At 40.3% G+C, this 24,652-nt stretch overlaps 1 protein-coding gene across 10 annotated transcripts in view; it reads right to left on the minus strand.

The window, feature by feature from the left end:
* SULF1 (sulfatase 1) overlaps window positions 1–24,652 on the minus strand; it is a 124,617-nt gene that overhangs the window by 20,047 nt on the left and 79,918 nt on the right. For all 10 annotated transcript variants that reach the window (XM_072852366.1, XM_072852372.1, XM_072852371.1 and 7 more), the window contains 5 exons: window positions 13,661–13,811; window positions 12,474–12,649; window positions 11,779–11,907; window positions 11,462–11,518; window positions 10,333–10,462 (listed from right to left, as the gene is read on the minus strand). In XM_072852366.1, the coding sequence (XP_072708467.1) occupies window positions 10,333–10,462; window positions 11,462–11,518; window positions 11,779–11,907; window positions 12,474–12,649; window positions 13,661–13,811 (643 nt within the window). The remainder of the gene's footprint in view (window positions 1–10,332; window positions 10,463–11,461; window positions 11,519–11,778; window positions 11,908–12,473; window positions 12,650–13,660; window positions 13,812–24,652) is intronic.

A 24,652-nucleotide genomic window follows, 5' to 3' on the forward strand; every position in this document is an offset into this window, starting at 1 on the left:
TGTTTCACAAAACACCTAAGCTGATCTAACAATTCGCTGTTGCCATAGGAATACAGGATAGTCTCTGCATCTGGCTGCATGCTGACTTAGGGACCCCTGTGCTGATTTATTCTCTCCCTCAGTAGGAGAAAAGAGGACTAAGTCAGAATTAAAAAAAAAGCAAAAAACTAATGGGAGAGGAAAAGCAGGAGCCTGCCATTTGGCTGCAACAAGCTGTTATATTGTTTCAGTCATGTTGTGAAACTTAACCTGTGTCAGCCTTTTTCCCTGTCATTGACTTGTCTTTTCCTTCTTTCATCTCATTTCATCACCTACCCTCCAGCAATTATTTCCCTCTCACCTCAGCTCCCCACCTCCAGTTTTCCTTCTGGCTCCATTTAACTCCACAGGAGAAGAAAATGTGGAAGAGGATCCTTAATACTCCCACACCAACGGAGTCCTGAAACCCCACACCTGAAAGCTGGGGGACTATCCAGGGGCTTTGCTGGTTTACAGCCGCCCTGAACCGAAGCAGGGTCTGTTCTGCAAGTGCGCTCGGGGCCCTGGCCAGCTCCGCGTGAGCCCTCCCTGCCCTCGGTAGCAAGTTGCAGAGGCAGCTGTGGATAAGTAAGAGGACTGAGCACCATTTTGGGGCTCAAGCTGCTTTAATCTCTGATGAACATGAAGTTTAAACATGTAAGTACACGTGCCTGCTCCTCGGTGGGGAGGCAAGCACCGGACTGCAGCAGAACTGCAGCAGGAGTTTTTCCGTGGGTGATGTCATTGGCATGATGCATTTTCCTCTGGGGGTAGAAGTTTGCCCTTATAAAGTTATTTCAAAGGCACAGGGGAGCAAATGGGCTAGTTAAAAGGGTATTGTTTGTACTTGGTGGCTTTGCTTTGCGCTGCTACTGGCACGGCTCCAGTTGCGACTTAGAGCTACGTGAGCAAGACAACAGCAAATGACTTGATAACTACCTTGGGTCTCAGTTTCCTGGTATTAATCAGTTTGTGCCACTGCCTTAAAATTAAGTAAGTCTATTTCATTCCTGAATATAATTAAGGCATAAAAATATACATTCAGCATGAATCATTGTGATGTGCTGCACTGTAAATATCCACTTAAGCAGGATTTCAAGTCAACTTTGTTTAGTTAATAGACCCTGACAGCTTTGAAGAGAGTTCCTGCCCCCTTATATAGAGGGGAAATTAATTAGACAGTTCCTGAAAGGTGTCTTAAGAGTAGGCAAGCTAAGCGTTTCTATGAAAAGTAATTACACGGCATTTGCAGTAGACGCTTCAGTGTTAAATATCTTGTCAGATTTTATCACAAAGCTCTGAAACCCTGAAAAACATGCAACCGGAAATATAACACAGCAACAATATTTTTACAGGTGCTTTTTCATTTTGGTAATGTATGACTGACTCAGAGTATTATTGCTCAGCCTAGGGAATGTTAGGGTAAGGCATGAAAAGGAATTTAAACATGAATTCATGAATTTAAACATGTCCTCGAGATCTCGTTTCCCTTTTTTCCTGTTTCAAAAGGTATAATCTAAATTTGAAAACACTTTAGATGAAAATACCATCATGGGCTGTGTATGTGTGTACCACTTTCCTCTATTAGCAGTAACCAGATCTGGGTGAGTGTCAGGGGACCTGATGTGATAATACCGGGAAGGGAGTCTAGTTTAGGGCTGTGCTACTGAAATGAGAACTGAGTCCTGTTTTTGCTTTCTCTGTGCCATTCAAAGAGGCCATGTCACACAGCATATTGAAAAGTGCCCTGTAATTAGTTGGCTATGGTAAATAGTACAGAGCAGCAGCAGTTTATTTCTGCTGAACTGGACCTGAATACTGAGAAATGTTTATGGGCTAAGGCCATGTCCTCTACGCATTCCCGCAGAGAAGTCATGAACCCTGGTCCTGACTGAGGCTCCTAAGTGCTCCTGGAAATATTAATCTGTGTTGTAACATCTCAGCAGTATTTGAACATTGCACGCGAGTGCAGCTGTTTCCAGGGATGGTGTGCCAGGTTCGCTCAGGGAATTTGGAATTGCTGCATTTTTGTGGAACAAAAATCTCCTCCTTGAGTTTAGAACTGGGTTGATGCTGCCCGTAAGGGCAGGTCCCAATTTTTGCACCACTCCCTCATAACTGGACTACCTTCTATTGAATCACGCGCAACTCCAGAGTCTAATGATGTTAGTACACTAAAAAATGGTTATTTATATACAGCCTAACACCCTGAGGAAGTGTTCCTGAAAAGCGCAATGGTCAGTGGGAAGCAGTCAGATAGGGAAGCAATTTGTCCTATAAGCACCGATGTAATATATGGGGAAATACATAACAGACTTCAGGAATACATTCAGCTAAATACACAGGGACAGAACTGGAGGAAAAAAAGAACGAAGAAATTAATCACTGTATAACAGAAATAACTTAATGAAAATTGCCGATTTTTAGCTACTTCACAGTGTTTAAGAAATGGAAGAAAGGGAAAATAGCCTAGGAAGTTTACAGACTATATAATTTCGCATTCTTGACGTATAGACAAGATTGATTTTAAGTGTCATAGCTATAGCAGTTCTCTAGTTTATAAAAAATGCACGGACTGCATTGTCAGCTCTAGAAGTGCAGGCACTTAGGTCGAGACATCAAATATTTTACCTCCAGAGCATTCTCTACCAAATCTATTAGCTTGTCTGTAGTTACAACTCAATGTCAACAAACCTCAGTTATTATCCAATAAACGTCCACTCTCAGGTTCAAACAAATAGGAGCCAATGAAAAGGATAAATTTAACCTTTCAGTTATAAATAGCAATACCAATAATAATTAGGTACTACTGAGTCATATACATCTAATTTACAGAGGACTTACTTAATTTATACTATATTTCAGTGGATACTTTAAAATGGAAACTCTGCAAAAAGAGAACCTCAAAGGAGTACTACGGAAAGTGCTAAACATGATTCTTGCATAATCTATGTTTTCTGCTTAAACATTTTTTGTACATAAAATTGCTTTTTAAGGTGCCGTTCTACCAAAAAGTCTTTCTGTTAGACAACACTGATAAGATGGTGGCAAAAATGCTGAACACAGTCGTGCATCGAAAGAGGTGAAACCAGTAAAACCAGTGATGTTCCCAGACTGGAATATCTCTGGATTTTATCCAGAATAGAGCTGGTACTTCAGATTAAGAATTGCTTAAATTTGAAGAATTGTCAAACCTGGAAAGAGCTTCCCTCTATTTAATAGGAAACTTAAATATTTAGGCTGAAATGTGAAATATTTAGGCTGAAATATGAAATACCATGCTTTGAAGGATTATTTTCAGAGATAAAGGAACTTATCTTCATATTTGGTTTTAACTCAGAAACAGGGTGGTATTTTAACAAGGGATAACATAATTTCTGCCAATTCCTATGAATTCTTGAGCAACGATGTTGGAGGCATGTTTCTGTCAACTATGAGGGATGACTCTGCAGGGTCTAAAGAGAGCAATAGCTGCAAAAGCTCTTCACAAAAGCACTGAAGTATGTACCTAGTTTTAAGCACATGACTGGTCCCAAACACCTATGCTTCCAGTTACGCCTGTGTATAGATGCTCTGCTGAATTATGGCTGAGAAAAGGTGGTATCAATGGGCAGATGGCAAAGAAGAGCGAGCTTTGAACTGACGTTCTGGTAAACAGGTTGATGGGATTAGTTGTCACTGCTTTAAACACAAGCAAATGTTGCTACTATGAAGAAAAAAATATTTTCTTATTTGCAGTAATCTACACTGACTGGGCTGCTAATATCTTGCTTTAGGAATGCCGTAAGAAACTCTGTTTGAATAGGTGCAACATGATAGAAAATGGAGAAAGACAAGCTGAGGCGGGAGGCAGCATATGGAATAGCAATACTTTCATGAACTCTTGCATGCTCATCACCAGTGCCTTTTGACTCCTGCAAGCATCAGGAGGTTGTTCTGAAACCAGGAGGATCCATGAGTGATGTTTATATGCCATATCATAATTTTAGTTGGGTTTTAGTAGGTGCTCGGGGTCTGGCTGTCAGTTGTTGGCCAGCCATCTGACACTTCTGGCCAGCTCTTACCGTCTTATGTGTTTTTATTCATACTCCACAGCTGGTCATAAAGCTGACCTTTACAAATGTATGGTCTGTGATATTTATTTTATGAGAACATAGATACTTGAGCCAAACCAGACTACACCTAATAATCCCCATTCTAATTTCCTTTACAATATTATCTGTAAGCTGATTGATGGCAAGTGTTCTTTCATCATTACAAATAGACAAGCTTTCGACTGAACGCTGATATGATAATGTGATAAATAAGAATATGAACAATAAAATTAAATTCTTACACTAGATTTTTAAATGGCAAAGGATACGTGAGAAATAAGAGGTATGTACAGAATACATAATGTGCTCCTTGGATCAGAGCCAGAAGAATCTTGCACATTTACCGCAGAGCTGATGCTTGATTCAGCAACGTCTCCAGTGACTACCTGTAAAGCCTTAAATCACTGTAAAATACATTGAGACCTAATTAACTAAAATCTCACTGTACAGTCTTCAGGTTTATTCTCCAAATGGAACATTATTTCTTTAGGGTGGTTTTGGGATACACTTTCTCAGGAGGAAACACAATATTCTGCATCTCTAAAGCTGAGGTGCACGAAAAAAGAGCACCAGGAAGGTTAGCAGCTACAGCATTATACCTGTCTAGCTCGGTTTGAGTTCATGGGCATGCATGTCATACAAATACGGGCAGCATGATGCATTTTTCCATTCTGCCCACTGTCAGTGCTCGTTGGAGCTGGCAGCAGACCACAGATCGTTACAAGTTTCAGACCTTTGCTGTTCACAAACTGGCAAGTATTGAGGAGCAGATGGTAGGAGATGTATGCCCATAAAATAAACAGACCTGTGTCTGGGTTTGGTTGCTGAGTCATCCAACCTAAGAGCTGAAATTTTAAACACAAAGCTTCACAGCCCTTATTTTGGGAGGGTAGGTCTTTTTTCCCCCTGTTGGGAAAATTTTAAAATAAGATTGTGGTTTGTGTAATTTTTGTAAGAGGATAAAAATGCATGCTTGGCTATGGATTTGATACTGATTATAAATAATGGATTGAACAGTACACTGGAGACACTTGGCCTATCAGTCACAAGACCTCGAAAGGTAACTGCTATCTGGGAAACAGTGTTAAGTCCCAGAAGTAAAAAATATGCCTCAGGAAAATTCCTGTGACTCAGATTGGTGGAGAGAAAAAGAATAAATAGTTATGAATTAACTCAACTCATTAATTACATGTTTAGGTAAGGGAAGAGAGAAAGAAAAAGTATAAATGAAAACACGGTTAACATGCTTTTATTTGATATTTGCTAAGTATCCAGAAGAATTTCATGGGTGCAAAGATGGAGTGAGTTCAACAAAAATAACCTGCCAGAAGATTTAAGAGCAGCTTGCCTCTAAACCTCCTGAACTAACATATATTCTCATCTCAGGTTATTTCAGTGGAAATCTGAGAGGAGATCTGTGTCGTGATAAGGTTGTATTAATCCAGAGAAACATTTGTTCACATGCTATTGTTTCTGCTCTATTGGAAAATTACCAAAGTTTTAGTTAAGAGTTCGCACTGATTGTTTCCCATTTTAAAACAACAGCAGGGGTAGCAATGTTGCAGATGAGCAGATCTTTCTATACTGTGTACCTCATTACAGTAAAGCTGAGAGGGGAAATATGTATCAATGAAATATAAGAAAAACCTGCAATCCATTCAAGTGCTAAAACCCATCAATAGTCACTACTAAACCAACTGGGCTCAATCCGGTGACCTCAGTAAGTTATACTACATAAACTGGTGACAAATTTGGCATATAAGCTATGAAGGGAACCTCCGGTTCCCATCATAATTTCTTGAGCGCTCTCTAGGATGTAAGAAGGGACAGTAAAGGAAAATTCTACCCTGCCCCAAGCCCCAAAGCTGAGCAGAGAGCCCACCCTGCTGCTGCTCCTTTTGCAGGGGGACTGAACCTGGCCTGAGCGTGATGGGACTGGCTGTGCTGTGGGTGAGCACAGGTCAACAGCTGGGTCAGGCTGCGAGCCGAAATCTAGTCTGTATCCAAATATGATATGAGCAGGTGACCCATAATTCACTTACAAGATGGACAAAATTAACAGCACTTCCCAAGTCACGAAGCTGAGGAGGAGGAAGAAAACATGAAATCCTCAAGTCCAGGTATTAAGCAAGCAAAAAATTAAGAGCATGTGCAATTGCTGGAAGGAACATCTGGAGGTCATTTAGTCCAACCTCCTCCTCAAAGTAGGAATAACATTATTAGGTTTTGAAAGTATCCTTGGATGGGCCTTCCACAGCCTCTTTGGGCTCCAGTGCTTAATCACTCTTACGGTAACATTTTTTTCCACACACCTAGTCAGACTTTCCCTTGCTGCAACTTGCCTGTTGCTGATAGCCGTTCTGCTGTGCACCTCCAAGAAGTGCCTGGGTCTGCCTTCTCTCTAATTAGCCATTAGTTAGTTGAAGGAAGCAATTAGATTCCCCCTTTGCCTTCTGTTCTCCCGGCTAAACACACCTCTGCCCTTCCTCAGTACTTCCTGACCATCTCTGGGGTCCTCCACTGGACTTGCTCCAGCTTACCCACGTCTCTACTAATGGAGGTCCCAACCCAAATGCAGCTCTCCAGCTGCAGCCCACAAGCACCAAGGAGAGCTGAATAATTGCTTCCCATGACCTGTTAGCTGTGCTCTTGCTAACGCAGCTCAGCAGGCGCGGTCCTCTCCTCCGCAAGGGCTCAGTGCTGACCCGAGTTAATGCCTGGCTGAACATAACTCAAAAGTGAACACAGGCATGCAGTTGTGCGCATCTCATTTCGGGGATGTTCTCAAGGAGGTGAGTCAACTTTTGGAAACTGTCCTCCCATAAGGGGGATTATGAAAGAATAGCAAGGGGAGGGTGCTCTACAATGAAAGTGATGCAATCTGTCAATGGTGCTAAAAAAATTAAATTAAAAAAATCATACTGAAAGTAGTGTAACTTAATTTTGCATATGCATTTTATAACTATTTTTTTATAATGAAACAAAACTTTTTTTTTTTTTTTGTAAACCATAAGCCTTACTGATTTGCAGCTAAATGTAATCTATAATCTAAATTTCCTATTTCTTTTTGGCAAAAAGTCATTTAGAACTTAAAAAATTATGGAATAATTATAGCAATTATACAGCTGTTTAATATTTTCTTTTTTTTCCCCATTTTTTATGTTTACCTACTTTCAGATAGACATTGGGCATAGAAAAAAATCGAAATTTTGGCCCTTTTAATTAAAAAAAGTGTTTTACTATGCCAGGTTCTTTTTTTTTCTTTTGTTCTTTTTTTTTTTTTTTTTGTTTAGACATTACTTATTAAATAGAAAATAAGCAGAAGCAATTATTTTCCCGAGTACCACATCCTTGGAGATTTTGGAACTAGCAGATCTCAGGATCACACCTCATTTTAATGCAGGAAGAACAAATTTACTTCTTTTTCAACTCCCAATTGTGTTCTCTGTTTCAAATGAACTGGCTATTGACTAAAGTAAATTAAAAAGAAGAAGCAGCTCTAAATGTACTAGACAGTACATTGGTGTATTAATTCACCAAATGCTTATTCTAAGTTCCAGACATTTAGCAGCAACTTCCCACAGACCAGTAATTTCATTATTTAAAAATCTGTCAGCAATCACTCAGTCTGCGAAGGCACTTTTAATTTAAGTGATGTTAACTGCAACCAGTTAGAGTAAATGTAGGAAGTATTATAAACCATCATAATTAACAAGATTTTTTTCTATATATGCACCTATGTATGTAAAATAAAGATACTAATGTCAAAAGATAAAACAAAGTTAAGGCCCACATAGCAATATTTCCTCTTTCTTGTTTCCAAGAGGTGCAAAATGACTAGGGGAAATCTGCTGGAAGAACCTCATATTAAACTATGATGCTGCATATGGCACGTCGGAAACCATCTGGGCTAAAGTAAAATTATTTGGCCTATTAACTTTTAATTTTCTTTAAGAACTTTTCTACATGGAAAAAGTCCTGCGGACACTTATTTCACACTGCAATGCCTTGCTGATGTTCATATTGTTTCCAATGTCGCTCTTTAAATTCACACCCTTCTTATTCTACGTTGAGTTCCCTGCGAGCACTGCATACAGCCCGTCCCTGAGAGAGAAACTGCCTTTGCTCTGCCTCACAGGATGTTTCTGTAGGCAAGTTTAACTTTGGCATCCCTGCAAGAAGCCTTCAGGATGTTAGAAGTATCAGGGACAACTCTGGTCTCTTTGTTTCAGAAAATAATTGATATACACCGATGGCTAGGTCTGAAAATTGGTCTTGAAAAGGTCAGTTCAGCCCTGTCCTTCATTCAGCCGTGAGGGATGGCTGCTGGGCTCTGTGGAGCCAACGCATCTTCTGCGTTTAAAGGACCTCGATGGGACTTCATAGGTGGGAGAGCCACTATCAAACCCCATTGCTCTCGTAAGCTCCTTGCTGACTCAAGGCCTTCTCCCTCCGCCCTTTGATCCAACAGGATTCACCAATATGGGATGGAAGACAAGTCTACCACAGCGGGCTGGCAACACGGCTGTGAGCAGTGTTTCCGACTGCTTCAGGTGTGACATCTGGTTAGGACACTTAACCTTTTCTATTCACATGTGGAAAAGTAAAGCTATTCCAAGCCTGGATTTTGGCATAAGAGGTAATAAATATAAGAAATAATTGCAAAGAAAATATTTTGGTATTTCAAAACTAAACATTTTAGCGCCTAACAGTCTAAATGACTCCATTGATCTCCTTTAGTTTTTATAAAAATGTTCAGTTTTTCAAATTTAATCTCTGTTTACAATGGCAGTGTTTGAACTCCTGAAAACTTTGCTCTTGGGTGAGACTGTGATATCGTGTATATCCCTTCAAAAGTGGCCATGTTTAAGGAGCATGTGTGAGGTGAGAGCTGTGGCAGAGGACCTGACCGAGGATGTGCCAGCCAAAACATATTCCAGTCCAATCTGGGATTCACCGAGATTTACTGTAACACTACGCTCTGATGAATGAGAAGGGGAAAGGTGGGGCGGAGCATTTCTTTAAGCGAGCGAGCTCTCCCCAGCGCCCTCCAGTTTGTTGTGCGGAGCCCTACCTGCCCTGGGTGAGGCACCATGGGTGGCTGCAGATGGAAGCGGAGCACAGTGAGGCTTTATGCTCCCGTTCAAAACAGCTTACCGATATTTCAGCGCCAGGCCCACGGCCGGCTGCAGCGGTCTGAGCACACATCTGAGGGAAAGGCACAAGCGCCTGCCTGGGAGAAATTTCTCGCACTCCTCCAGGGAGGTGTGTGGGGATGGGGACGGAGGGGGAGGACGGCAGGGAGGGCGCAAGCCCCTGCCTGGGACCCCCAGCAGGTGCCTGGTTGGAGGGGGTGTCGGTGGGAAGGCGTACAGCTCCCTTCCACTTCTCCCCAGTAAATTCATCTTCATATCTTACTGTAGATATAGCATTAATTCAGAACGGATTGAAGAGAAATTGGGGTCAGATTCACTTTTTCTTAATTTAGCTCCCTCCCTGTATATACACTACAGAGCTGCAGGTGTAAGCATACTAGTCAGGGGTGCAGGAACTGCTGGTTTTGTGAGCAGGCAATTAGACCTTTATATCAGTCAGGCTTTATACTGAAATCATTAAGGCTATGAGAAGAAAAAGTAACGCTTGGGTATGGCTATTGCTGTCTGATTCCTTACAGTGACCTTAAACAGCAAGCATTTCTGAGCATTTCTGAGAAGGGGACCCTTCTATTAAAGGTGTTTCAATAAATAAGAAAGCATGATGGTTACTAAGTGTGCTGTCCATTTCATCCCAGCAAATGAAATCATGTGTAACTGTAGGACTAACCAGTTTGCTTCAGTAATTCTGAATTAGCCCAGTGAGTACAAGCTTTCACTGCTCAAAAAGGTTATCTCCTTTATTCATAATTATCATTGAATTATCTTGCATATTTAGCAATACACTGAATCAAAGAAAAAGTAGTCATCTAATGTTATATTTGAGCACGGGAGTTTTACCATAACTCCTGTACTGAGACAGCAAACTAAGGACCAGCCCTCCAATACCTTAAATTGGACCGTTGCTTAGAGCAATTTGTGTCTGGTTTTCTTTGCTCTGAAGATATTCAGAATAATGGTCTTTTAGCTATCTTCCCAATGCCATATTCTTCAAATTCTTTTGACTCATAGTGAAAAATAGGTATTTCCCTGTGGCACATAGAAGATGGTGGTTGTTTGTGGCTCACCTGTCCCGGTTGTTCACAGGCTGTCTGGTATCTTGCTTGTTGACATAATTCTTTTACTCTCTCATATTTTGGTAGTTGATTAGACTGCTGAGTGTTTTTGTTGGGTTCCTCTTTCTTGCGTAGAAATTTGCTTTAAAAAAAATAAAGTTGAATATTTTAAAGACATTATTCTAAACTCTGGAGATGATTAATTTAACTGGAAAAGCAAAGCTACTTGAAGATTTAATGTCTTCTCAGGGAAAAAAAATCCCCACATTTCTGTCACTGACCTTCAAAGTAGGTCATGTAGCGAAAAAAAGGCTCAGGTGATTTGCTGGAAATTACCCAAAGAGAAATAAAGGCTGCTGAAATATGTCTAACTGATGCAGTTCAGCACCATTCATACATAAATGTATGTTCTTTCAGAGAGCAAAACATGCTGAAGCAGTACTCTCCTGGCTGAAAAGCCCAGCTGAAGAGACTAAAGGGCTTCCATACTCCTTCAGCACTAGCTCGGCTATATCTTATGTATTACAATGTGTCTTACATGCACTGTTTTGTACTACATCATACAAGATTTCCATAATCTGTAAAGCCATAAAGTGCCACAAGGAAATTGCTGTAAAATTTTTACTCAGAGAAAATTTTCACAGCAGTAATTGGCAAGGTGAGAGGGTGTAAAGAGGTATCAGTGAAAAGAGGAGCAGTTATAGTCATAAATCTCATTTACACATAAGTCTTTTTTTAGCTAGAACAAAAATAAAGAATGCTTCCAGTATGTGATGGAAAACACAAAATCAACTGATAAGAGGATTCTGCACAGCTGGATTTGAAACAGAGATTTGGAAAGAAAATGGGTCAGGTGATGGCATAAGTGGTCACAAGTACAATGTTAGAGAAAGAAGAGGTACAGGCTAGGGGAGTCGCCAGAAAAGCATGCTTTCAAATTTCTTCAGAGGCAGGGATCTGGGAGCACAGAAGCTTGCAAAGCCAGTGGTGGGAAAAAAAGTCAGGCCTGCAAGTTTGCTTGCAAAATTTACTACTTCGCTGACCATAAAAAGAAAGAAGAGGAAGCAGAAAGGAAAGCATGTACAAGAGAGTGTTCCCAGCAGGCAGGCTCTCCCAAAACTCTCTCACCCCTAATAATTACCCTCTTTCCACCAGAAATGTGTCACGCCAAATTTTGGTCTTCTTGTTTGTTCGAAACCTGAAAGCAAAATAATAATATTTACTGCTGGCACCTATGTATAGCACTGCTAATGTTAACAATTTATTTTTGAGAAAACACCTCTCCACTTATATATACCTGCAATTTTATAGATGTGCTATTTAAGAGACTCTTCAAATGTGAAAGCTGTGGTCGTTGGCCTGACACAGCTCATTTTCACAAAATCTTTTTCCACTCAGCTGTTGATTTACTTAGGTGTTTGCTTCTGAACTGGCTTAAAAAAAAATGCTGGGACCCACCTGTTTCCTGGTCTCTCCAAGTCCAGAAGCTTTAGGACAGATTTGCCATCCATATCTGGAGGTGTGTCAAGTCCTGCTATATCCAGAATTGTTGGAGCGAGATCAATATTGAGAACTATCTGAGGCACTCTGCAAATCAACAGAAAAGGTCATAGTTGTCATGTGTGCAATATGTAAGTCTTCACATTCTCTTAGAAATAGACTGGTAATTAATGTTTATCAGGACATTGAAGATGTAAAGCTCTACAGAAGTGCTAAGTTTAGAAAATCCCCTTTGAAGGCTACAATTCTGAGAATGACAGGCCAGTACTACAGACTGACATCACAAAAATAAAAAACTAAGCACAATAAAACAAGGAGGTGCAGTAGCCACTACTCTTATCTCATTGACAGTGAGGGCATGATGCCATCCATTCTGCTAAACCAGAAGGTGAGCAGTGAGGATGAGCAGCTACTTCTTAAAAGCAAAACCCAAAGCCTAACCCTACAGGACTACACATTATACAACTTTCTCATCTGCATTATAACTTATTAATAATATGCAAAATGAAAGACATGCCTCTTTATAAGACTCATTGCTCTACAATAGTAAGACATCCTTTATGAAATGAAACTAGACAGAGTGATAGTTACATGCTCTTAGAAACGTTTTACATTAGGTTCAACAGCTGTGCTAGAGACAGAAGAGAACGTACACTGATCCCGGCTCTACACTTGGGCCACGAATAAAGAAAGGAACCCGAATATCGAAGTCATACGGCATTGACTTCCCCTTGACCAGTCCGAACTGCCCGATATGGTAACCATGGTCAGCAGTGTAAATAATGTAGGTATTCTCCAGTTCTCCCATCTCTGCAAGCATATGGTATAACTGCAACACAGCATAGGAAAAACTCTGAATTAAATGTAGCAAAACATGTTTTGTGCATAATCATGTATAACCATCATTTTACTCCCTTAAATACACAGAACCAAACATGACATCGATGAGGTTGTTGAAAGACACATTCTGGGGATGGACATTTTTACATCTTGTCTTTGCTGTGCTGTTAAAAAATTCAACTTACAAGTTCAATTTCACATTTGACAGAGGGGAAAATTAAACAGGTCCAGAAAATTAAAATAGCAAAATATGTTAATACTAATATAGCTGCATTAGTATGTCCAAAAGTCATTGTGTACTCAAACACAGCTTGGGAAAAAAGCCTGCTGCAGCTTTAGGGCAAATGGTACTCAGATTTGATTTACTGTGTTAGTCTACAACTTTCTCATTCCTTACAGTTGTGGGCTTGGGAAAAGGCTGTAAATTTTTATTAAAGTTTAAAGAAATCTCTCTGGGGGAAGATCTTTGGTCATGGTGCTTGATTTTTGAACAAAAAGTCATGCAAAGTACACCTAATAGTTCATGTATCATGTTACCTATAATTAGCTGTACACTGCATTGCCTAACTTCTGCAAACACTAGCAGACTGACACCTGAGTTGCTGTGATTTGCCATTTCCCAGATTTCAGCTGAAGGATGAACTGTGAAGGGAGTGTGTGAAATGAATAGAAGTTGTCATGTGTGCACCTGTGTCTATCCATGTGTACACACAGGTGACGCATCTTCTGTTAATACCAGGCTTTATATTAAGCCCACTGACTTTTCCCTTTTAAAAAATCATCAGTTTATTCACCCAGCAATTGAAAGAAGCAAGTGAGGAGCTTGGCACTATGTTGCAGAGAACATAAACAGAATCAATTTCTACTGAGGATATGCGGAGTAATTTTTTTTTAGCCCAGGGGCTTTCCCCAGGCTGTGGTTGCTGAAGGTAGAGAATTAATTCATTTAATTTTGTGATAGACTAGTAAGATTGTATTCACAGTAGTTTCTTGAACTCACTCTTTCCATAGAGTCGTCAACTGACATCAGGGTCTGAAGTCTTTTGCGCTGCAAGACGTTTGTAAACTCCATGTGGATAGGCAGCATGGGCCCCGTGTACTGCATGATCCAGTGCTTATCCATGTTTGGTGCATAGTTATAGCTGGGAGTGCTGGGAGGAAAAGAAAGGATCTGAAAAGTTGTGCAGCATCACAGGCATCAGAGGAAGGTGGGAACTCCTCTAACACAGGAATAGCCAACAAAGAGTTAAATCACATATTCCATGTAGTAGCTGGTATTCCTAATGTGAAATATCACAATCAGCACTTCAGTGGCTTCCAGGCTTCATTGGTTCATACATTACTTTCTCAATATTTTTTAACCACTTGCTTTCTGAGCTTTCTTTCAGGCTCAAAGACCAGATCCACTTCAATATCTGGGATACGCCAAAACGTATTTCTCAAAAGTGTCTGTAATTGTTAAAAATGCTCATCTGAATGATGCATCCCATGAAAATAAGTAGAAAAACAAAGAAAGTCAGAGATCAAAGATGACTACTTCCCCTTAGTATTAATGTAAATTGCCCTGATGCTTCCAGTGGGGAAATTACCTTTATATTAGCACAAGTTCAGTGAAATTCACAAGAAAGATATTTTTCTGCAGGATAAAGAAATGTAGTAGTCAGTACTAAGATAAGAACAGTAACACCAGTGTTATCAGTTTTCAAGATGCCCCAAAGAGCAAAAGCACTGACTTTTTTCCCCTCCCCATGACCAAAGGTGAGTGCAGGCATTGCCAGGACCCCGAGTACACCCCCCCTGGGGCTGGCTGCCTGGGCGCAGGGTCAGCTCTGGTATGAAGCCATGCTGTGACCTTGAAGGAGAGAGCTAAGGAAGTGCTGCAACCAGCACCACTGACTCCAGAGCCATGTTCAGCCTCCATCACTTGCCCTTGGCCGTCACCTGAGCTACATCCCGGTGACGCCTGGGGATGTGGTAGATGTGCAAATTCTGCCCAGACCAAAATAACATTTATTTATACACTAAATACTGTTGAGGTGTTATTTTTTTTTAATGTGAATACAAACCACAGTGCATTACCAGCATAACATGAACTACGACAACAACATTGAACTAATACTGCTATCGATACTAGTACTAAGAAGAAGTATGGCACAGAGTCCTACTGAAGCAGAGAATGATGCTTTAGAATTTTGCACAAACCTCAAAGGAAAGATTTAAGAGAGGTGTTCTAGCCACAGCCGGTGAATTTTTGAAGGATATCATGTAAGACACAAGAATACGTTCACAGATATATCACCTCTGAAGAAAAGGTACTGCAAAAAATATGCCAAGTAAATTTGCTGTACAGATATGCACAGTACAAAAGCTTTCCATCAATCCTGTTTTTATACCTAGCATACATGACAACTAAAAGGTGAAGAGAAACGAAACAAAATCCATGTCCCATAACGGTTTCACCTACATATGACCACTTTCCTTCTCTAACACTTGCAGAATCTAGGCTTTGAGAATCTAGGCTTTGCCATTTTGATGAAGTTCTTTGGGTTTTATTTTTTCCCCATTTCTAATACATGATACTTTTTGTATCTACATGACTTTTTGTATTACAGGTACATGCACTATGTGATACAAGTATTGCAGCATTACCTTTGAAAAATAAACGTAAACAGAAAATGAAAAAATGTTGTTGTGTGATTGGATTAATTTGATTCCTTTGGTTCTCTTTTCAGTTTATAACAAAAATGCAATTCAATATTAATTTACTATTTAGATACTGATAATTTTAATATGCGCATTATCCAAAGGTACATTTTCCCCACATAAATGTTTATGTGTAGCTGTCCTTTCATAAGAGGTAGCACTGAACAGTATCAGAATATTGTATACTGATAACTTAAAGTCACGCCTTTGACCACTCCTTCATTTAGCTTTCATTTTTCTTGACGTGGTTGTGTGTGATCACAGAATGGTGGAAGCAGTTGATTTTACTGAAGCAGTTGTTTTACGGTATCAGCTATAGTATGTATAACCTATAACTATATATCCTGAGGATAGAAATTGGCTGAATGGACAATGTAATAGACTGATAGTCAACTGCAATATATTAATGGAGCCCATATTTTCATTGGAGACTCTTTTTGAGAATTTAGGTAGAATTTGAGAAGTATGTATGTCTCTAGTACATACAGCTAGTTTTGACTCACCTACTTAACCTTTAGCATTAAGGGAAAACAGAAGTGAGACAATGGTATCACAGGATTTGTGAACATTTCCTTGAGTACTTCCTTCCTAAGAAGTACAGAAAGGTTAGCAAAGACAAACATAAAGTGAAATTCCTTTTCTGCTGCAAATTCTTTTATTTCAGGTTGAAAAGTCAAAATTTTTACATTTCCTGTGGTAGAAGTCTGATTTTTTAAAGGAATGTTTATACTACCACAAAATTAATGAAACTGAGCCCAGGAGCACAGTCCTGTAGGTTGTTGGCTAGCCAGCATCCCTAGCAGATGGACCGATGGAGCTCTAGACCTTGAAGAAACAAGTCTTAGGAGTTTTGGTCACCCATCAGGTATTAGGCACATTGACAAAAAAGAAGGAAAGTTTGTACTTTCAGTGCAAACTTTTCTCTGTTTCTTTGGAAGTTTGTCAAATTAGATGTTTTCCCATGAAAGAGCTCAGTTTTGATTAATCAGCATTTTCCAGCAAAACCCTGCTTTTTTCTAGCGGACCCCTGAGTGGCCCCGCCACGGAGGGATGAGGTGGCTGTGAGCTGCGCTCAGCCGCCAGCACCATGACTGCCTGCCGCTGTGCCAGGAAGGAGAGCCAGCTGCTGAAACAGGCTCAGGTCTCATGTTCCCAGGCCATTGTCAGAAGCCTCCTCCACATAATGGATGGTCTTTAAAAGCAGCACTCAGGGGTTTAGCAGAGCGGTTAAAACCTTTCACAGACACTTTCCAAATGCATTTTGAATTTTCTGGGTGAGAAATGCAGTAGGCAGAGAGTGAGCAGAATTTTTCTTCCAGGCAATTCAAGGAACAAGACCTTCTGTGAAATATCCAATGCCAGTGGCTGATGGACAAAATGTGAAACAGGGGTCCAAAGTGCAGGAGAGAGTGCTAGGGAAGAGACAGAAAGGAATCAAAAAACCCCAGAGCTTGTCTATGTTCCCTGCATACCCGTTTGTTGTGCCTTGCAGAAATCCACCAGAACGGCACTGCTTGCCAGGCACAAGATCTGACATTGCCCTCAGATCTGTCTACCTTTTTTTGTGTAAAACAAACAAACAAACACAACAGAGGTGAATACTGGGGAGAATATTGCTGATCTCTGAAAACTTTTCCAAGTAGACAGACCTCTTCCCTGTCAGTGATAACTGTTTATCACAACATTTTTTTCTTGAAGCAGTGGGAGATATCAACTAAATGTTCAACTGTTATAAGCCCTTGAAAGTCATCATGGCACAGTGTGCCACTGTTTCTATTCTTCCATTTTTGGCAACGGCTTTGCTCTGTATTGACAAGTACTACTGTAAAGTAACACCGACATCTACATTTCCTTGATTCCTCTTAGCACGGGGTATATAAGGTTGACGATAAGTACTGTGTCTTCTATTGCCTCTTCTCAGTCATGGAGGCTATCTTGTCTTGAACACAAGATCAGCAGACAGTGCCACGTATCCCATTATTTTCAGGTTGTCCATGGCCTCTAAGTCTGGCAAGGAGCTACTGCTCACCTGCCTGTTGGTCTTTGCTGGGCTGCCCTTGAACAGCTCAGATGCTGCCCCACAGTGCAGTAAGGAGCAGTTTCTGATTTCAAGATCATTCTTGCTAGTTGATCAGCAAATACTAAAGCACTGAAACTTCTGAATGTGTGCCCAGAGACTGACTGAGAGTTCATTTTACATGTTACAAAAATAGATAATGTGAAAAAGTGCTCCCCTTCATGCAGGTCGGTTCTAAAATGACCAGCAACATACTACACGAATATTAAATCTGTAGAGAGGACAAGGATTGAGAGAGCAAATGATTACTCTACTAAAAGGTATAGTATTTGTCATTCTTGTAGGCTATACTAGCTTGGGCAAATCTAGATTGCTCAGTTGCTGACTTACATTTGTCCAATACATACTATGCAGAACTTACTGCACAGAGACTTCTTGGCACTCCATGACAGGTCTGTTCTAGCACCGGGCAGGACACTGGAAGACTTCAGGTTCATAAAATTTCTAATTGATAACCCCAGTTTAACTAACAAAAAGATCCCAAATACTTAACAATAACAAATGCTGAACCCAGTCAGGCACTTTCCCATAAACGTGTTCTCAGAATGAGAAAAATAATTCACCCTGAGATTTCATAATCATTCACCTATGTGAACAAATTTACAGAGAAATCATCCCATTTTATATGCATATTTTCAAACCCCCAAAAAGTAAATTAGTATTAGCCTTCTCTAGCCTTAGATTACAGTCTCCTCAGGAAAGGGATGACTTGCGTGGTTTGAGTTCTGTTAGCACTTAACGTCTCTGCATCAATGTGCATCAGTTTGTTCGTGCTACATCATGGAAATTGCATTCAGTGTCTATTTACCACCTATTAAACTGCAGCAGAAAAGCCCACAGTGGTGATAACAAAGTGTTCTATAGGTTATGGAAGGAGTAAATATCTATAAGCACTAGTACACTTTGCTCTTTGAAGAAAGATTCACCATGAAATCTATCACTTATCTGTAAGCATTGGTTCAAACAGATACTTAAAGTTACGTTGAGAGGAAAGGAATTATATTAGCATTCAGCTTTGTGGCCTGAATCCAAAAGGCCTCAATAACCTTCAGTTACATGAACAATCAGCATTTAATATCACACATTTTAATTACTCTTACTGACAATGTATTTACTATATTTGTATATTTACATTTGAAGTTTAAAATAGAGAATGCATCTTATTTGGCTTCTAAGGTACCACAATAACTTTAAGTTAGACAAGAAATAAAAACTCCCAGCAACCCAGAACAACGGATGCTTGTACTTGAGGACCTATTGAAACGGGGTCCTCAAATAGCAAATCATTCAGAAATTAATTACACTATCTTTTACTAGTAACTGAACGGCATTTTGTGTGATATTCAGTGAAACAAATGGAATAAAGACCTTCTGCAAATCAGTATTACAAAAAGATACTTTACAGGTTAAGAAAAGAATGGGAGATTCAGCTTGGCTAATGCTGTTCACACAGTTGCAGTATCTGTGTGGAAAAGAAATAAAGCAGAGTATGGCATGTTTTAAGAGATCCCAGAATTCAGTACAACTTTAACAGTTGTTTTCTAAAAGTTTGATCTAAATATATACGTTTCTGTTTCAGATGGGCTAACATGGAAAGAAACAAGCATGTTTACAAGCATTTGTTCAATTGCTCATACTAAAAATCTGTGTTTGCCTCTATTTACAATCTTCTAATTCCCTCCTGTTTTTATCCAACAAAAGAAAATTATGTTCACAAAAATACTGCCTAAAAATGTTGATTGTGAATAATTCCCTAGAGTTCTCGGGGGTTTTTATCCCAAAAGCATTTGGCTAATCTTCTGTTTGGATTGGGAGTTCTCCAGTTAGTGAAAATAATACAGTACTTATATGCCCCGGGAACATTTTCGCTTCATAAAAATAAAAGTCAACAACATATTAAAATAATACCTATGGTAAAACTCATTGTGAAAAATTAATATTTTCTGTACAAAATTAACACCTATATTATTCTTTGAAATATGATTAGCAAACATTGCATGAGTGGTCATGTTTCTTCAGAAAAAGTAAATAAACAAAGGAAGCAAATCCTTTGTTTCCAGAGAAAGTAGACTTCCAGGTTTAGACACCGTTCTTGGAAAGCAGGAAGCCTAGGTTCTGGGCAAAATTAAAAGTCAAAAAGACATGACCTGTGGCATGGTCAGTATTAATGTGAAGTTGAATTTCACCATTCTGCAACTACTTTTGCTGCCTTTTAAAAGGGGATCTTTTAAACTCAGGGATATTAATATATCTGGGGATGTGAGGTATGAAAGTTTCACTCCTGAAGTGTAAAACGACTGCTATATTTTGGAAGAAAGAAGAAAAAAAGTTGTTACCCATTAAATATAACACCTTTTTATTTTAGGAAACATTATTTGTTGCTGCTGCAAAAGTTAATTGTGTAACCAGAATCTTACTACATTTCTATAGCACACTATTTCTTCTAGTCCTGTTTAAAGTCACACTTGCAATGATGTGTGTGATGACTTTGATAATTCGTCTTTAAGTCAGGAGTCCAAGTGAGCCTCAGGCCAGCCGTGACAAGACACACTGACATGTCAAGATTTATTATTGATGCAAATGTGTGACCCTACTCTAATGGGTAAGTGTCCACGTTACAAGAAATACCACTGTAACTGGCAGATGTTTGAGGCTCAGCCTCCGTGACTAGGAGGCACCCTGAATGCAGCCATCTCACACCCCAAATTCACAGTTAAGACTGCTCTGGGGATTCAGAGGTGCAACAGCATTGCTCTTCATGCTTCACTACTGCAAACACACTGCTCCTGCCAGACCTAGTTGTTGCACCTTTCATACTATCTTTAAATGGAAATTTAAAGCTCTGCCTTTCATATCACCTCCCTTTTCTCACATTACCTTGGGAAGCTGTCCGATCCCTTCCCAGATACCATTTCCAGCTGCTCCTCCTAAGACATTTAGCTTGGCAATAGGATTGCTTCCAGGTAACCATAAAATCTGGTTGTCAGTCCTCCTGCCAGCCCAAGGATCTTTAACTCAGCACAGCCAGCAGTGTTTCAGATTTCCATTTTTTACATTCTTCAGTAAACCTGCCTCCCGCAGATTTTTGCTTCTAATGTTTGTTTGCTTCACAGCTTTAAACAGCTTAGGTCTGATTCACTGTTCCCCTAAGCCTGGTTCACACTGGAAGGTAAAGGGAAGTTAAAGTGCCAGAGGACCTGAGCATAACAGAATTCAGGCTTTCATTAGAACACGCTTTAAGTCAAAGCTTTCCTGCTCAGCTGTCTGATGGAACAAGATTCCCCTGTAACGGCTGCCAGGGACACCTAGAGAAGCATGTCTTGTGTCATAACTTCATGTTTAACAACAGCATTTCCAAAGTTCTAGCAACCCTGCTCCCCAACAGATGATGTTCATTACCACAGAAAAAATCTATGTATTGCTTTCATCTAGTACACCTTCTCCAGTCCCATTTTCTTCCACACAAATAACTTCTGGGCATAGCTAGAGTACATGCATTAGTATGATTCATTTTCAGAAAATATATCACTTATTATGGTGATAGCAGCCAGCATAAACTTTCAGAAATATTTTTAGGTGTCAGAAATAGGACATGTTTTAAGGCGAGGAGAGGTGGGAGAGTGGGAGGAAGAATGGATGCTTAAAAACAATAGAGAGTACTGCTTCCAGTATGATATACTGTGTTAAACTGGAGCTAATGAGAATTAACAGGGTTCACTTAAAATTAACGATTAAACAGTGTACACATCATTACCCCCTTCTTGTCCTTGTAAGACTTTTCATGCCACTCCAGCAGGCTGTTTGTGCTGAGGAGGACAGGATTGTAAGATAACGATGGTATGTAATTCTTCCTTTTCTTTTTGGCTTTGATGGGTTTTTCATAAATCTTACGGACTTTGCAGCTGCATTCATTTGATTTTCTCCTTTCCTTGTTGTTAAGTGGGGAAATGAGACCAACAGACACCCACATTTGAGGGCAGAACTCTCCCTGAACTGGAGTATTTCCTGCCATAGCCGCTCCCCTCTGTATATGAGCAAGTGGAAAACTTCTTCTAAACAAACTTCTGGTTTGTGTTTTTTAAAAATTTATAAAGGTGGTATTTCAGTCAAATGATAGGTACTTTGCCAGCAAAGAAAAGTCACATAATTTAAGGGCCTGCTTCAGCTACTGTTCTTTTAAGCAAAACTTCCCCTCACATGTGGTTGACAGGCTATCTTAATCTTTGGTTTGTAGGTATAACCTTCCATCTCAGTTTGTAAAGCCAGCAAGCAGCTTTTGACCTGGTTTCCCTTCTTTGTTGGAGGTAGGCGTTACAGTAACATGATATAGCAACTACATTTTTAAAAACAAAATCCAAGGTCAGATGGCTGTCACCCAAGGTCAGAAAGAAAGAGATTCAAATGGTGCTTGACCACCAAGGAAGAAAACCTAAGGGTTAAACGTTCAAATTACACAAACCTTGGCAGGAGGGATTTTATTGTTCTTCTGCTGTTTTCACAGGGAGCACCGAATGTTTCTGTGAGAACTGAACTTCTTATATCTTTTAGAGCATGTTGCTAATATTTTTGCTAGAGAAATCAGTTATTTGGAGATTTCAACCACCCAGACTGGCAGTTTATCTTCAGTTTGTCTCATTTCTTAGTCTGCAGACTGAACTCTAACACATGCAGTCAGTCAGTGCAATAAGAAAAACAAAACAACCCAGCAAGGATCTCTTGAGGTCACTAGAGAAAAAACTTTTTGCAATAAGGTTGCCAAGAAATCAACAACACCAGAAGACAAGAAGAAGCACAGCTGAGTCTCATATTCTGGGCTATTTCACAAGTAGCCTAGCAGAGCAAGGTGTTGCTTGATGAGAAGCTCAACATGACCCGGCAATGTGCGCTTGCAGCCCAGAAAGCCAACCGTATCCTGGGCTGCATCAAAAGAAGTGTGACCAGCAGGTCGAGGGAGGTGATTCTGCCCCTCTACTCCACTCTCATGAGACTCCACCTGGAGTTCTGCATCCAGCTCTCGGGCCCCCAACATAAGAAGGACATGGACCTGTTGGAGCGAGTCCAGAGGAAGGCCACGAAGATGATCAGAGGGCTGGAGCACCTCCCCTGTGAAGACAGGCTGAGAGAGTTGGGGTTGTTCAGCCTGAAGAAGAGAAGGCTCCAGGGAGACCTTATAGCAGCCTTCCAGTACCTGAAGGGGGCCTACAAGAAAGCTGGAGAGAGACTTTTTACAAGGGCATGTAGTGATAGGACAAGGGGTAATGTCTTTAAACTGAAAGAGGGTAGATTTAGATTAGATATAAGGAAGAAACTCTTCACTATGAGGGTGGTGAGGCAGTGCAACAGGTTGCCCAGAGAAGCTGTGGATGCCCCATCCCTGGAGTGTTCCAGGCCAGGTTGGATGGGCCTTTGAGCAACCTGGTCTAGTGGAAGGTGTCCCTGACCATGGTAGGGGGCTTGGAAGTAGATGATCTTTAAGGCCTCTTCCAACCCAAATCATTCTATGATTCCATGATTCTATGATTCTATTTAGACCTCAAGTATCCATACAAATAAAAATTAATTTACACAAGTACTCAAATGAAACTAAGCCTGCAAATAGATAACTAGGATCTTTGCTTGATCTTTGCAGGTGAGGTGCAACCTGTATAAGATGGAGAGGCAGTTAAAATTTTGGAGACTAACTAAACCCATTGGTTCCAGCAGCACAAGCTAGAAAACAAGTAGGCTGAAAACACCAAGCGGTAGAAAGTGTCAGGAGCATGATAAACCAATGCAAGTTCCTACAGGCACTCTTTTATCAGAAGACAGTGAGCATGGAGCCTAAAATGAGTTGCTTTGGCCTGGGGAGAGGTAGGGTGAGATACAATGATTCAGTGCTTTTCTTCCAGACACGGTCCCCACAGCTAAGCGGAAGCAGTTTGAATCCTACCCTCCTGTATGATGGATAGTCCCCCAGCAAACAGGATGGCTTGCCTGAGGCCAGGCAATCTGTGCCACTAAACGGGAAGCAATCTGTTGAACAGAGAGAGAACAAATAGATATAATTCTCTTGCCATGAAAAGGGGTGATTGAAAGAAGACATGGGAGAGGTCCATTAAATTTGATGTAGTGACTATTCATTATTCCTCATAGTATGGCAAGTAGGGGACACTGGTGGCATGGGCAAGCTCCAAGTTTAGAAGGAAAGAAAAGGCAGTCCTTTGTCCCTGATGCACGGGGTCACACTGTGGAACTTGTTGCCCCAAGATGGTGGGGCTGCCACCGTGGTTCAAAAAGAGATCAGACCGATGCAAAGAGAATGGGGCACAGTCACTTAGAAAATCGGCTTCACCTAAACTGCTGATTTTCAGAAGCTGGAAAAATGAGGAAAAGGAATCTCTCTTGTTTCCCCTCCACTAAACATTCCCTGCTGCTTTCTGCTGGAGCACATAATTCCAGATGCTGAGTTAGAAAGATCTTTCATGCAACCCAATATGGCAGGTTCTATGTATTCATGTCTATCTTATTTTATCTTTAGGACATAAAAAGGTGATAACAATTCTTCAGGATGATTACTTGAGAACTATTTTCAAGTCAATATTTGCAAACTAAAGTTCAATCTCATCACTTCTGTATACAGGTAGAAATTACCCTGAATATCTAAATAAGTATGACACATTGCTGACTGGTTTGCGTTACTTGCAAAGACTAGTCTCAGGAATGTGGGATCATTGAGAATATAGGATAAGAAAAATATACTTAAGAATGTAAGGTCAGGGAAAGTGGCATATCTAGAAAGTAGCTGCCAATAAGAGGATAAAAAAGTACAAACTAACAAATATTTAACCATGTGCCATGAACAGCAAATCTCTTTCTGGCCCCAACTAGTGATCAGTTTATGCATGCAGTTTATGCAGTAACTACTACTCCTTGCAATTTTAAACTAGTTAATGTGACTACAAAAAACATCTCTGCATGTGAGCTACTGCAGAGTGTCCAAAATGCAATTTGTAGACCACAGGGCTTTTCCACAGTGTGAGCTGATTCCTCCTCATTTTCAGAGGCCAAATCAATGTACAATTCAGCTAAAATATTTTATTAAGTTTTTTTTTTCTGTGTGGAAGGAGGTGCAAAGGCATCGTTTAGCACAAATGGGAAGAGTGGTCCACATGCCCACGGTAGACAGAAGGGCAATGGAAAGCTTCCCTATCACCTCACTATGAGGAAAAGGAC

This window comes from Ciconia boyciana, chromosome 2 (genome assembly GCF_034638445.1).
Source record: "Ciconia boyciana chromosome 2, ASM3463844v1, whole genome shotgun sequence".
NCBI classification, from domain to species: domain Eukaryota; kingdom Metazoa; phylum Chordata; class Aves; order Ciconiiformes; family Ciconiidae; genus Ciconia; species Ciconia boyciana.